The 15,047-nt window shown below is 44.2% G+C and overlaps 2 protein-coding genes across 3 annotated transcripts; both read left to right on the top strand.

Annotated features, from left to right (window-relative positions):
- LOC139059737 (zinc finger protein 862-like) lies at positions 1 to 3,081 on the top strand. The gene is made up of 2 exons (XM_070538183.1): positions 1 to 189; positions 992 to 3,081. Exon 2 carries the CDS (start codon positions 1,280 to 1,282, stop codon positions 3,002 to 3,004), a length of 1,725 nt encoding a protein of 574 aa, XP_070394284.1. The 5' UTR covers positions 1 to 189; positions 992 to 1,279; the 3' UTR covers positions 3,005 to 3,081.
- A 941-nt stretch (positions 3,082 to 4,022) lies between these two features.
- On the top strand, positions 4,023 to 8,651 carry LOC135913601 (uncharacterized). Of its 2 annotated transcripts, none has more exons than XM_065446115.2 (3): positions 4,023 to 4,583; positions 6,072 to 6,398; positions 6,493 to 6,621. In XM_065446115.2, exons 1-3 carry the CDS (start codon positions 4,335 to 4,337, stop codon positions 6,538 to 6,540), a joined length of 624 nt encoding a protein of 207 aa, XP_065302187.2. In that variant the 5' UTR covers positions 4,023 to 4,334; the 3' UTR covers positions 6,541 to 6,621. The 2 variants fall into 2 exon arrangements, with proteins under 2 accessions (XP_065302187.2, XP_065302186.2); XM_065446114.2 differs by adding an exon at positions 8,338 to 8,651 and having other exon boundaries at positions 4,024 to 4,583; positions 6,072 to 6,621.
- The last annotated feature ends 6,396 nt before the right edge of the window (positions 8,652 to 15,047 follow it).

Here is a 15,047-nt window from a genome sequence, read left to right as displayed (position 1 = left end):
CATGCGGCGCTTCGAGCGCCTACTCTGTTCTACAGGAGAATATGACCTCACTTACTTACTAGTTCTGAATAGCGCAGTCAAGTTGTCGGTTGCTGCGTGTGTACTGCAGTACATACCGCATGTGGCAGATCACGTCACCCATTGCTTTGCATCAAGTTCAGCGTGCGCACTTCATTACAAGCTCACCAGGTAAGTCATATCTGTATGTCTTGAGTTCTCAATATGTTAGGACTAACAATTTAGTGATTCACCCGTCGTGGTTATAAGTGGCTTTGGCGTTGCGCTGAAAAGTGCGTGATTTCGAAACCATATCCCAGCAGCGGCGGCCGCCATTCGATGGGGGCGAAATACAAAAATGCTTGTGTACCGTGCATTTGGTGCACGTTCAAGGACAGCAGGTGGTTGAAATTAACCCGCAGTCCCCTACTACGACATACCTTATAATCATATCGTGGTTTGGACATGCCAAACTTCAGGAATGTTACTGTAGTGCTTTATTCCCGGTTATCTCGGCGCCAGATTTTGGGCCGACGCGAAAAACAAAACGGCACGAATTATAAGCGTTGACCAGCTGCATAGGACTGGTACTGCCTGCGCATTGCTGATGAATGACGTGCTGCGCTTTCAGTTATCATGCTTCAACCGTAAAGAAAGCATATGTATTTAAGAATAAGAAATTATGTTGTTCACTCGGCCGACATTGTTTTAGCTTCTATGAAGTGCGGTGACGCCAGTAGACATAGTGGAATGGCGCAGCTGGTGAATGAATTCGACGATCGCGCTTGCTGGGCCGCCGAGCTCTCTTCACTTTTTCTTCCTAGTACAAGTTAAATTGCTTACAGTTTATTGTTCAACTTCGTCAACGTGTCTAACTGCCTTCACACAATCATAAGTACACGACACCGCGTGGTGACATTGCTTGTGGCAGTAGGCAGTCATGCTTATGCCATTTATTTGCTCCTCATTAAGTGCATTGGTGCTTGCATTACAGGTGTATTGGAAGCTTCACCATAATGGCAACTTGCAGTGACACTGGTTCAGAGTCTCCAGACCGACAGAAGAGCAGTCCAAAACCGAAGAAAAGAAAATACCAGCAAAAGTACAAGCAAGCTTGGGAGCATGAGAAAGCGTTTCAAAGTTGGCTGCAACAAAGCAAGAAGGGCAACCGTTATGCGTACTGCAAAACATGCGACATGAACCTAATTGCCGGCAAGGAACTGTTGGAACGGCACATGAAATCTGCGAAACATGAAGAAAATGCCAGAAAGCTTAGCAAGCAATGCCTAGCATTGCTATCTCTTCACAGGTTAAAGAAGCTGAAGTAAGAATGGCTATGTTTGTCGCCGAGCACAACCTGCCCTTTACGGTCATGGACCATCTGCCAAAGCTCGTGAAAAAAATTTGCCCGGACTCGGATATTGCAAAGCAGATTGCCTGCAGTAGAACAAAAACATCAGTGATAACGAAGGTTGTGACAGGCGAGGAGAGCAAATCGCGGCTGTGGAGGCTACTTCGAGAAAAGAAATTTTCAGTCATGGTTGACGAGTCAACGGACGTCAGCTGCCACAAGCACTTGTGTGTTGTTACAAGGGTTTTCGAAAAAGATAAAGTGACTGATGCTTTCTTTGATCTCATCCCTGTGACGGATGTGAGTGCCACTGGCCTTTATAGTGCCCTTACTGGTACTTTTCAGAGAGCGCGTGTTCCTTATAAAGACAATCTAGTTGGCTTTGCTGCAGACGGCGCAAGTGTCATGATGGGTAGTAAACATTCTGTGATGGTACTGCTGAAGAAGGAGATTCCCGGCTTGTTCATTCTTAAGTGCACGTGTCATTCCTTTCACTTGTGCGCATCGTACGCTTGCTCGAAACTTCCACGTGTTGTTGAAGATCTCGTACGGGACGTCTACAGTTACTTCAACTCAAGTCCTAAAAGAGGGGGCACGTTGAAGAAATTTCAGGCTCTTCTTGAACTGAAACCGCACAAGCTTCTTCATCCAAGTCAAACAAGGTGGCTCTCATTGCTTGCTGCAGTCGACCGCTTTCTAGAGCAGTATGATGCCCTAGAGGCATATTTTGCATCTGCGGTTTCTACAGACAGGCTTTTGGCATCGGAAACAATCTACCAGAGACTGCAAGATCCTCTGAACAAGTTGTTTTTGATGTTCCTCAGCTTCGTTCTACCTCTCTTTAACAATTTGAACAAGCAAATGCAAAGTGATCCTCCACAGTTGCACAAGCTCTTGAGAAGTGCGGATGCCTGCGTGAGGACAATTATGGATTGTTATCTCAAGCGGTCCTGCACACAGGGAGTTGAGGTGGCAAAAGTTGAATTCAAGAACCCCGAATGTTTTGTGTCTTTGGAAGACATGTACGTCGGCGGTCAAGCAACTGCATTATTGTCATCCAGAGAATGTTCAGTTACCACTGAGCAACGTCAGTTCTTCCGCTTAAGGTGCCTTGATTTTTTCATTGAGAGTGTCGACCAAGTTCTGAAGCGTATCCCCTTTCAAGAGCCGGTTTTAAAACATCTGGAACTCCTAGATCCTACTGTGTCCATGACGGGGAAGGCAGCGTCTCTTGCACCATTGGCACAAGCCTTTCCGAATTTAGTCTCCGGCAAAGCCTTGCAATCTTTGGATACCGAATGGCGATATTTAAGGAACGCTGATATCCCGACAAGCGAAGATACCTCGTTGCACGAGTTCTGGGCAGTCGTGTTTACTCAGAAACATTGTGATGGAAGCGCCGCTTTTTCTGCATTGACCGAGTTTGTGACAGCTATGCTGTGCTTGCCACATTCTAGTGCAGCAGTTGAGCGGGTATTTTCGGCTGTAAACAACCTGAAGACAAAACTGCGGAACAAGCTTAGTACGGAGACTATCTGTGGCCTTCTTCACACGAAACGCCTCATGACGTCTTCAGCATGTTACAGCTTCAACATTGACAGGCCACTGATAAGGAGAATGGACGACTGGCACAAGGATAATCATGAGTGCAATTAATGCGGCTTTGCTGGCGCAGCCGCTTGTGGAATTTCACAGCATATCTAGTCATATACATGGCCATTTTGAAGTTGCCTGTTCATGCGCAATAAAGTTTATTTGCGTAAGCTATAAAGGGCTCATGTTTTCTTATTTCTGGATCATCACGATCAACCTATTTTTATGTCCTCTGCTGCACGGAGGCCTCTCCCAGCGATCTCCAACTACGCGTCTGGAAGATACTATACTCTAAAGCTTTCAGGTACTAACTGCCATCTGACGCCTTTGAATAGATCATCGGAGGGCTTCACTGTTTTTAAATTCGTGCTTGACAATGGGTCTCTGGATCCCCGGGTTTTTCGAAAGTATCGCCAAGAATCTCGGGGTCAATTTTTGTACCATTTATTAGAAGCTACAATACTACAACAGAGTACCAGTATAAGTGCTGAATTCATGGGCTCATAAACTGAGTGCAAAAACTGAAACAAAAATCTACTGATTTCTACTGATTTCTCGTGAAAAAATCTACTACTATTTTTTTATGTCTCGTGGCAACATTGTGTACAGCAGTCTCACGACATTACGTGCCATTTAGCGCATGAACTCCCGGCTTATGCGCAGTCTGCTACACGAGTAGACGTTAGGACGCACCGGTGCTCTTTCAGCGCCCAAACGTTCCCATTATATGGTGGCAAGCACTGCTTTCAAATATCGACTTTCACATAAGCGAACGTAACGGCGACAGAACATTTTTTCACGCATTGGATTTCAACTGGCGCCCGCTCTCGTATCGGCGCAGCAGACGACGCGCGAGCGCATTGAACAGCAATTGCCGCGAACGACAGACTCATGCCTCTAAAATAGGCTGGTTGCCCAGAGTGACAAGTGCTTCAGGGTTTGTGTTTACAAAAGTCTTGGTTGTACTTGAAACAATGCGAATACAGTCGAAAGTTCAACCATTTAACAGCTGCGAATACAGTCGCGCCCTGCGTTCCCGTGAGCGACGATGATCCTACTCCGGCGGCGGCGCGTGGCGGCGAAAAGCCGTACTAGAGCCGACGGCCGGTTCCTTTGGTTCTCCGCTCCATTTCCCAGGCTTACTTACATTATTATTCCTATGAAAAATTATGCGGCATCTACAGTTCTTATTTTATAGGTCACAATGGAATAGAAACAAAAGTAGCGTTGCTACCGCGTTGTTTTAGGACAAATTATAGAGAGTTTTTCTATATATCTATGGCTATTTTCTACGCGCCGCAGCACCCTTGCCGATCATCACGACGTGAGGAGCTTTAGGACTCCAACGCGCCGTGTTTAGTACTGCATGGAGTTTCGGTAATTGTCAGTCGTGATGTCCAAGCGGCCTTTATACTGGGTGCGCTGCTGTGTACCCGGCTGCAACAAAGGAGCACTGCAGAGGGAGCAAGGACGGCCTCTGTCCGTGTTCCGAGCCCCTCGAAATGATGCGGCCAGGGAGGTGTGGGAGCAGCGGCTCGAGCTGGCACCTGGGTCGCTGCGGCCTGACAGCCAGCTGTGCGAGCTGCACTTTGATCCCGGCCAGATCTGTCGTGACTACGTGCATCTCATTGGCGGAAAAGAGGTGAGAGGAGAGAGATTATCACCCGCATCACATTGCGCACTTTCGATCGCGATCGAAATCCTGTATCGCGATAGAGATTTTCAATCCCGATCGTACTCCATCGCCATTGGCTTCCTTGCGCAAACTTCTTTAGGGAGCTAGGAAGTGGCCGTGCGACACGCGCCTACGAATTTGTCATAACGCAATTGTATCGTCACATTTCACTACGGCTACAAAATACCACCGTTTCTTTCTTTATTTTTCTTTTTTGTATAGACGTTGGATGTGTACAAAGATAGGAGAACGCTTAAAATCAGTATTCATTTTCTATAGTAGCGCTCATAGAAGCACAGTGGACGAGAGAGAGCACAATTAACACAAGCATTATCCTTGCGCTGGCATTAGGAGTCACCTTCAAAAAGAATGAAAAATGTGGAGTACACATATTGCAAGAACTTGCGGTCATGAAATATTTTAGTTCCCAGTCAAACGGGCGCATTTAGAAATTATAAACCATCATACACCATTGCGGCTGCTACATTTCGAGGGGGGTGAAATGCAAGAACGATCGTGTACTTAGATTTAGGTGCACGTTAAAAAATCCCAAAGTAATCAGAATTAATCTGGAATTACCCATTCCAACATGCCTCATAATCAGACTGTGGTTTTGACATGTAATGTCCCCCCCAAAATGATTTTTTTTCTTTTTATTTGCATACATCATTCCCTCCTCGTTCAGGAACTTCATGCAAAAACTGTCTGCGAGATCAACTGCAGCATGGTTTTATAAAAAGGTTAGAAGATGTACATATGTCATGTTGCCATCAAATGTACAACACTTTCTTAGCTTTCACCAATGGTGGTGGCAGCACTAATTACTTTCTTCTTAAAATTCATCACGTGATGTGTGCATGTGGTGCGGTGGTTGGGGATACACATGTTGCTGGATTGCCCCCTTTATGCCCAGCATAGGCAGCAGCTACATTACCAACTTCTGCCTCTGGGCAACCACCTATTGGACAACACTTGTATGGATCATGACCAGTTACTGGCCTTGAAAAGGCTGCTTTCATTGCAGTGCAAGGCTTCTTTATTAGCACAGATGTTTTTATATAGAGAGTCATATTCATTGTTCTCATTTTGTTTCCTTCCCTTTCTCTCTTACAAATATGTTCACTTCTGCTTAAATGTCCCATTTATAATTTTTAAGCAAATTTCTTTCCAATCAGTGAAATGAAGTAGTCAGAAACATGCTTCTTCCAACCTCTCCACTTACACCCCAATTTATCCTGCCTTATCCATGTACAACACTAGCACATTGGCCTTCTCATATGACATGCTGAACCAAGCTAAAGCATAGCCTGTCTAGCCACAAGTAAATGGAAGCAGGTAATGTTGCATTCGTTACAGTGCCTTGTGAAAACATTTGTGAAGTCACAGGACTTATGTGTAGTCGACATTGATTTAATCTTGCATTTTGTATGGAGTCTGGACATATTATTTACCTAGGTGAGGATCCCACGTGGCAGGGCAGCATTGCTACCCGACTCTGTACCACTGGCACCTCGCAAACACCCTCACTGTGAAGAGTTCCCTGATCCCAAGAGAGTCCAGCTAGGCGATGACCCAAACCCCATGGATGAGGATGTGGACAAGCTTTTAGCCCTTCGCCTGCCCTCCAAATACTGGTCCTGCCTGCGCTGCCATAACCTCGAAGGAGCTGTGTTTGTCACGTCATCTTTTAATCCTGCCACGGCCAACCTGGTCACCGAGAAGATGGTGGTTGTGCAGTGGGCTGCTGGCGAAAAGCAAGAAGCAGTGGTGTGCGAGACATTGGTACGGGGACGTCGCTTGGGGGACGTGGTTGTGGGTGACCTGTGTGCTGTCCAACACGCACTTTGTGAGGTGGATGCATTGCATCTCTGTGCAGGCGTGGGTAGCGTCGAGTATGTGCTGGAGCAGCTGGGTGGTTGTCTGACGGCCCACCTAGAGCGCAGCCTAGTAGTGCACGGAGGCACCTACTTCAGCAGTGCCTGTGTGGCCACTGTGGAAGCCGTGGGTATGTGTACATGCTGACAGGCCATTTGCCATACAAACACCTTTATAACGAAGTGCTCGGGAATTCTGAAATGCTTAATATACAGGGCCCTTTGTTGTAAAGATGGTGCACTGTACTGCTTCTAGTAGAGCCAATTAAGGAAGGTCAGCAGAAGAAAACATCTTTTTTAACAGGATTTCAAGTTGAACTTAGTGAGAAAAAGCCACTAATCATCTTGCGCACACTTTGTCCGGCGTAAGGTGTGACCACAGCCAAGCTTATGGCATCGAGGTTCATGGCATGCTAGTCATGCTTTTATCTATGTGTTCAGCCTGCTGGCTTCTTCCCCCTTTTTTTTTCATCAAGTTTGAGATGGAGGGCGAGACTTTCATAGCTACCATAGAGTCCGGACCCTCCTGCACAGTGTCTGTTGTTGTACCGACCAGCACCATGCGCAGGCAGCGCTGCTCGATGTGTTCATTATAAAGCAACTGAATTTCTTCATTCTACAGGCGAATTCAAGAAATTTACACTTCTTGCATATTCAGAATCATAAAAAGCATACAGCTGTAGAATAGATTAAGAATTTTTAATTCTTTAGTGAGTTCTGTCAAGTTTGCAGACCACAAGAACTCACTACAGGAACATCAAAGATCTCTAACCACATCATTGATTGGGATGCTGCAAGCATAATCATGACAGAGAAGCACCTGTACTGAAGACTACTCCTAGAATCTTTACATATTCAAAGGACTAGAAATGCGGTTAACCGGACACTGGGTAATCTCCCTGCGATATACACGCGCACTCTGTGCCACCTAACACATAATTAATCGCCCCCTCTTGCGCTCATCTTTATTGTGAAAACAAGGGAACCATAGCGGTCTTGAAACGTAATTATCTGTTTTATTTCCCTTTGAACTTTAGGCAAGTGCCAGTTTATTTGGCAAAAGAGCATCAAATATGATAACAATTATTTCATTTCGGGCAGGCTTGAAAAGCACCTATCCAGCCACTTGAAAATAATGCCTGGTGCAAAACATTGTGCAAAACGAAAGTGAACCCGCTACACACAACGACATGCTGACACCAAGCAAGAATAGCCAATCGTCTGCCTTCACACGGTTCTTACTAAAACATTTTGCACATGTTACTCAAACTTGCACCACTATTCTAATCGGAAGTGCTTCAACATGTATGCAACACATTTTAAATATCAGAACTTTCGTCATTGTTTTTACCTGAATTGGTTAAAGGGGTATAAACATGGCGAGACTGATTAAATAATTGCTTAGCTGAAATTGACGCAAATTTGTATACAGGCAGCCTAAAAGCAAAGAATTTTTTTTGGACGACCAGAAATTACCGAGCTCTACCCAGTGCGTTTATTCAGTAGCTGGTGCCTGTGTGCAACAACTGCAGCTCTTTGCAGGATTATTTGGAAGAGTCCTCACATGGCATTAATCTCTGTTGCTCAAGTTCCTGGCCGATGTTATTCCTTGTATTTGGGCAGAAACAAATATCAAATTTCAAAGAGGTAATTCCTGAATCAAATAGCAAGGACTATTCGATTCGTATTAGAATATTTGTAGACCGTTATTAAAAATATTTTTTTTAATTTTACATTTTCTGTGAATTATGTGGAAAATTCTATTATCTTGTGTCTAAATGCATTTAGCATGAAAAATCTCTTGCTTTTATTCTCGCTTTAAAAATTTGTGCCTCTGATGTTTACAGCTGCATCCTGTGGTCCTTGTAAGCTGGCCAGGAAGGCTGTTTTGACAAAGAAGTCGGCGCTGCTCAGGAAAAATTTTCTCGTGTCATATGTGGACAGCTCTGTAGGCACCAAGTAAAACAGAAATGAGAAACTGTTGAGGCCATGCCTGCAGCAGCAAAGTCATGGGCAAGACCTGCCTCATGGTTGCCCTTGCTTGTCATTCTCTGTGCCCAACTTGAGTGGACTACGAAATCATCAACAAGAGTGCTCAATTTCAGTCTCCATTTTCTGTGCTTTGTAAAAAAAGATAAAATTGAGTGTTTTTTGAGATTGAGCGTGTTGTTTCTTATATGTCGACAAAATACAGAATTGTTTTGCTGTAGTGGTCCTCTGTGAGGACCACAGATGTCATTACAGTGCATCGCAAAAGGCACTTGCCAAGTTAGTTTCATTACTGAATAGAGTATTTAGGAACACTAAGAATGTGTTTAGATAGCACTGAAAGAAAACTAGTAGTAAACTGTTTTAACTATGTTCCTGCCTATTCAGTTGCATGTGGAAAACAGAAGTGCTCTTCTTATAGTTGGTAACCACTGGACCAAGCTGAAGTTTTGTCACCTTTAACAGAACAGATTAAATTCTAATGACTTCTAGGGGCAAATCTTTTCTTTAGGTTCTCAACTGCTCTATAAAAATATCTGGAATTGGAAAATTGCCAGAAAATAAAAGAATAAGCTAGCAACTCTAATTCTGCAGTAAAAAATAGCTAATAATGTTCTGGAACTTGCATGTATTTGCACGTCTAAATCAGGTGAAATTTATATATCGTGCACTGCCTGAATTAAACCAATATTTTGTGAATACCACTACAGAACAGCTTTGGTGAAGATGTGATTGCACACAAACTATAAACTAATACATTATACTTTTCCAGTTTAGACCTAACAGATGGGGTTTACAGTACTGCAACATCCATATTTAGAGCCATCCAGTCTATTGCAAATGCATGCGCATGTGAATGCCCTGTGCTTGATCTCGAGAGAAAAATGATGAGCACATCAATGGCATGTGGAAATTTATCTAACACCCGTATCTCACCCACCTGTCCAGCTTTCTTTACCACAGTGGGGGCTTAACTGTTCCACACCAGGTAACTGCTTAACTAAAGAGGAATACTGAATCAATTCATATTGTTAAAGTACTTCTGAAGGACTACACTTTCATTAATGTTGCAGTACTAATAGGCCGATTATTGAAGAAAAAATGACGTCAGAGTTTCATTTTTGAATTTCGCACCAAATCCTCATGGGCCAGTACATCAGTGTGATGTCACAGATTGCAAGGTATTTTCATGCATTTCCCATCATCGTTCAGTAAAAGATTTTGAAATTTCCTAAGTTCCAATCTTGGGCTCCTTTACAACACAATTTGGTAAATTTTCACTGATAAAAGTTCCAACTAGGTCTCAACAGATGGTGTAAAAATCCACGATGTCATGGCGAGCTGTGGCAGGAATTTCAAGGCGGTGTCACCATCCACCTTTCGTTCTTGTGCCTTTCTGGCGTCTTCTCACTGTAAGAGTTTCTATTTTGGAATTGTGAGACAATGATTTACTAACACAGCTGACATAATATTTCTCCTTAGTGGTTCTTTAAAATTAAGTGATAGATTTTATTGCCCCAAAGGTGGCACTGGGGCTATGAGATTCTGTAGTTATAGGGCCCCTCACCAGGTCCAAATGTAAGCTTTGGTTATACACTGGAAGTTGTAAAACACTATTTAGGAATTTTTTTTACTAAAATCATTTTTGAAATGGTTTGTTATTGGAGAACATAGAAGTAACTGAATGCCCCATTGCCATACTGCCAGGAGGCAAACACAACTGCGAACAGAGACGCTCTCTCTCTTTGCCTTGACTAGCCTCCATATGCGGCATTTCTTTCCTGCCTTCTTCTATACCAGTGCCGAAGGACTATGTCCTATGCCGAGCCTCACCTCCCCTTTTTTTTACTGTCTTCCTTTCATTTTTTGCTCTGTAGTGTAATTCTAGTTGAGGCGTGTGTGTACCACACCGGATTAATAGTCAAAGCCACGTTGTAGTGAGTGTAACGACATTGCTAGCAGTGTGTTTTAAGTAGAGGTATTTGTGCATGTGACCTTGACTCTCTAGCTGACGCGGAGCGTCCCAGTAAGGGAATGCATGCCATTTGCTTTAAAATTTCAGCAGCTTTTAGAGTATGCAATGCTGTAATACTTTTCAGATCATCAGTGCGTTATGTATACTCTGTGCTTCTCCGTTTAATATGGCCAAATCTGGCGAGGGGCCCTTTAAGGGCTCCGAGGTTTCTTAGCATGCCCCAAACACTCGATACATGTGTGTTATTGCATCTCACTCCCCATTTCATTAATTAATTCACCCCCATTGAAATGTGGCTGCTGCAGCCATGAATCAAATTCACGAGCTCATAAGAATGCCGTGACTGAGCCACTGCTGTGGTTGAGACTATGAATGACAGCACACCTACTTTAGTATTTGGTTGCCAAGTATTTGCTCATTTTGGTTTTGCCCTTGCACCGGACCAGTGGCGTAGCCAGAAATTTCGCTTGAGGAGGGGGGCTCACGTTGCAGCTCGGCCTCCTCGTATAAAATTTGTTGAGGGATCAACTACATGAATAATAAGTGCATTGCCATTGCCAAATATGCTGCTAACGAATTTGAACACTACGCACTGTGAAGACAAGTAAAATGTGTATTTTTTCATGAAAGAATATACTTGCATCAGTGCGTGCCGCTGATATGATAAATGTAAAGGCAATGAAATGAACAAGTTGAGGGCAAATATTTTAATTAAACTTTGTCATTCAAGAATCTTGTTTACACTTCTGCACAGATGCAGCGGCCAGGGAAAAATCTCAATGACGCTGTTCTTTGTTACAATGTATTGTGCAGGAGCGGCTGTCACCGGTCGTGTATAGTGAGTCAGCCTGGCTATGCCCACTGCAGGGCAAAGGCCTCTCCCATACATCTCCAACTACCCCAATCATGTGCTAATTATGGCCATGTTGTCCCTGCAAACTTCTTAATCTCATTCGCCGACCTAACTTTCTGCCGCCCCCTGCTATGCTTCCCTTCTCTTGGAATCCAGTCCATAACCCTTAATGACCATCGGTTATCTTCCCTCATTACATGCCCTGCCCATTTCTTTTTCTTGATTTCAACCAAGATGTCATTAACTCGCATTTGTTCCCTCACACAATCTGCTCTCTTCTTATCCCCTTAACGTTACACCCATCATTCATCTTTCCATAGCTCGTTGCGTCGTGCTCAATTTAAATAGGACCCTTTTCGTAAGCCTCCAGGTTTCTGCCCCGTAGGTGAGTACTGGTAAGACACAGCTGTTATACACTTTTCTCTTGAGGGATAATGGCAACCTGCTGTTCATGATTTGAGAATGCCTGCCAAACGCACCCCAGCCCATTCTTATTCATCTGATTATTTCAGTCTCATGATCCGGATCCGCGGTCACCATCTTCTCTAAGTAGATGTCACTTCCAGTGCCTCGCTACCTATCGTAAACTGCTGTTCTCTTCCGATACTGTTAAACATTACTTTAGTTTTCTGCAGATTAACTTTTAGACCCACCCTTCTGCTTTGCCTGTCCAGCAGAAGGGTGGGTCTTGTGAGTAAATGCACTGAAATTATAATCAGAAGAGAGAGCACATATAAAAAGCAGGATTTCTGCAAAATGTTCGAGGGCGAGTCAAATGAAAGTGAGCCGATGCAAATATATGACAAACGGTGTACTTTATTGAAAAGATGTCTCCATGAGCATGTAGACATTTGTCCCACTGACTAACGAGTCGTGTGATTCACGTCTTTGAGAACTCCTTGGGTTGCTGCTTCAAAAAGTTTATAACTGACCCTTTCACATCTTCGTCTGAAACGAAGCTGGTTCCCTTGAGCAGTTCTTTTTTTTTTTTTAATTGCCCCAAAATGTGGAAGTCGCAAGGCGACAGGTCTGAGCTGTATGGCGGATGTTGCAGCATTTTCCATTTCAACTTTGCTCGTTTTCTATTAACCACATCAGTGACATAGTGACGGGCATTGTCGTGGAGCAATATGACCCCATTCGCCAAATTTTTATGTTGTTTGTTTTTGATTGCAACATGCAGCCGACCCAGCATTTCACAATATCGGAAACGATTGATAGATTCTCCAGGTTTAGCAAATTCTATCAGTAATGGCCGACGTTCAACAAAATACCTATCAGAAATTGATGTTCAATGCACACTGCAGCCATATGGGAACTAATTTCTTTTTGGGAAACACCTTCAGCTGTCAAAAAACCCATGACATCACGCTGTTCACCGTTTGGAGCGTCCATTATGTCACACAACTATGTTTAACGCAGTGTATGGGAGCATTAAAGAACATTTATCCTCACACCTGCGTGTCACTTTTGTAAATGAGAGGTCTCTGTATGCTATGCGCATGCCTCACAGATAATGAACAGAACCATTATTGCGTGGGAAGGATAGGCTGACTTTCATTTCACTCGCCCCCATACATTAGAAATGTGAAGATACAATGGAAAATACAAATGCGAAGATACAGCTTGATAAAGGGCAAAAAAAGTGTCACTGGAAACAAAGCTCACTGTACTTATACACAAAACTTAGCAACAAGATATTTCAATACGCATAAATGTATCCAACAAATCTATGTATGTAAGAAAAAGTCACTGTGTATAATGCGCCAAACAAGGCAAATAAACATGTTGCCCAATCACACATTCACAGATCACAGAATCCTAAGGCCCCCGACTCGCTCTACTATCCCCGACATATCGCGCGCGATGGAAGGCGGCGCGCATCCTCTCTGCTTTTCTCCCTTGCACACACAAGATTATCAGCCACCATCAACCACAAGGCCACCATCGTCGGCTCACCTATGCCCCCCCCCCCCCCCCCCCACTACGCTTTCACTCGCACATACAGTATACGGCGCTATTGCCTTTGGACTTCATGCGGAACATGAGGGTGACATTGAGGCAAGATCGGCCTTCTCTTCCTCTGATGCAGCACGGCTTGCCTACTCACAACCTGACACCTACTCTATGATCAAGGCACTCATGCAGGACCTTACAAAGGCATACAGAGCCCACGATGACAACATCCACAGATGCCTACATATGATCGACCCAAAGGGTAAATTCTGTTTGCCCCCGAACGTTACACAGGGCAAAACGTCACTGCTACACAGGATTCGGCTGAGCGTTGCTTTCACCTGTCGCTACGTGCAGCTCGTCGGCCAGTCGAACAGCCCTGATTGTGAACACTGGCAGATGCCTGAAACACTGGAACACATACTGTGCGACTGCCCAGCATATGCTGGAGCGAAGGACATTGGAAAGTTTCCTAGCCAGTGTTGGCAGGCAACCTCTGTCAGAGGAAGCTATCCTCGGCTCATGGCCCAACAATGCAACTTCAATGCGTGCAACTCAAGTGTTGTTGAAGTTTCTGCAGGACACCAAGCTCGACGAGCGGCTCTAGCAAGGCAACTGTCTCGTATATATAAGCACTCGCCACTTCTCTTTTCATCATCATCCATCCCAGTACTTTCACTCCCCTTCCCTCTTCCCCAATGCAGAGTAGCAGTCTAGAGCGCACTAGCTCAGGTCGACCGCTCTGTCTTTCCTGTCAATAAATTCTATACTATGCTGTATATATATATATATGAGGGTGATGGCAGGAACTTTGCCTAAGTGTCCATTGATTGCTATCGCAATAATATGTTAAGAGTATCCGGCAACTGAAGCGTCCCGCGGCTCATCGCTTTACGCAAAACAAGTAACAAAATCGAACTTGCACCAATCGATAATTTGCTGCGCGCAACAATGTCTTTTTTTTTTTTCATTTTGTGGGGCGGTGGCACCGGAATGAAAAAACCTGAAGGAAAGCATGTTGGTCGCAATCGCATGCCTACTTTGGGTGCCTAATGTGACTACTGAAGGAATACCAAAGAAAACGTGAGACACTTGGTCTGCAGAGGACCATACCCATACTGCTCGGTATCCTACACTGGCGAGACGAAACTTTCCGGAGAGATTGCACTCCATTGAGCATGTTGCAATCTGTCGAGTCCCCACAGTGATGGCAGCGAGCGACCATTGTTTCTTTTTCTTGTCTGCTAGCCGGAAAACTTTGAAAACTCGGCCAGGCAAAAACAAACGCGCACCAATGTGGCCACGCTGTAGTCGGGGCAACATGAGAATAACGTATGTGCTCTGGCTGGCTCTGGCAGCCCGCCGGTATTGATAACCAGAAAATTAGAAAGCGCAATGTGTCCTCTCGAATAAAAGTCAAACTACAAAAAAATAATATGAATGTAGTTACCTTTGCTGGCTTAGTGTATTGACATGAATGGTTTGCGCATGTGAAAAATACGTGGGTATTCTTTTCTGTGACTTGACGGCACAAATGAACCACCACCACCACACTTCGTCTAATCAGACCTCGCTGCGTACTTTGTCAACTTGTCTGATAGCGTGTTGATTTGGCTTGTGTCGTTGTATGGCCCTATGCACAACTTTAGAAAAATTCAATGCACCTTTGGCGTGAAATGTTTACAGCAACATTAAACCCTCCAAAGTTCCGGAAACTAAAATATAAAGCACGACTTTGGAGATGTCAATGCACCTTTTACATCAAAAGTTTATGAGAACTTTAT

The sequence above is a fragment of the Dermacentor albipictus genome, chromosome 4 (genome assembly GCF_038994185.2).
Source record: "Dermacentor albipictus isolate Rhodes 1998 colony chromosome 4, USDA_Dalb.pri_finalv2, whole genome shotgun sequence".
NCBI lineage: Eukaryota > Metazoa > Arthropoda > Arachnida > Ixodida > Ixodidae > Dermacentor > Dermacentor albipictus.
Note: the sequence above shows the minus strand (reverse complement) of the source record. Positions and strands in the feature narration are given on the sequence as shown.

Excerpts from the sequence above, each read along its gene's own strand:
- LOC139059737 (XM_070538183.1), top strand. The coding sequence starts at position 1,280 with ATGCCTAGCATTGCTATCTCTTCACAGGTTAAAGAAGCTGAAGTAAGA.
- LOC135913601 (XM_065446114.2), top strand. The coding sequence starts at position 4,335 with ATGTCCAAGCGGCCTTTATACTGGGTGCGCTGCTGTGTACCCGGCTGC. Across the intron at positions 4,584-6,071 it reads ATCTCATTGGCGGAAAAGAG|GTGAGGATCCCACGTGGCAG; the intron begins GTGAGAGGAGAG and ends TTATTTACCTAG. Across the intron at positions 6,622-8,337 it reads GGCCACTGTGGAAGCCGTGG|CTGCATCCTGTGGTCCTTGT; the intron begins GTATGTGTACAT and ends TGATGTTTACAG.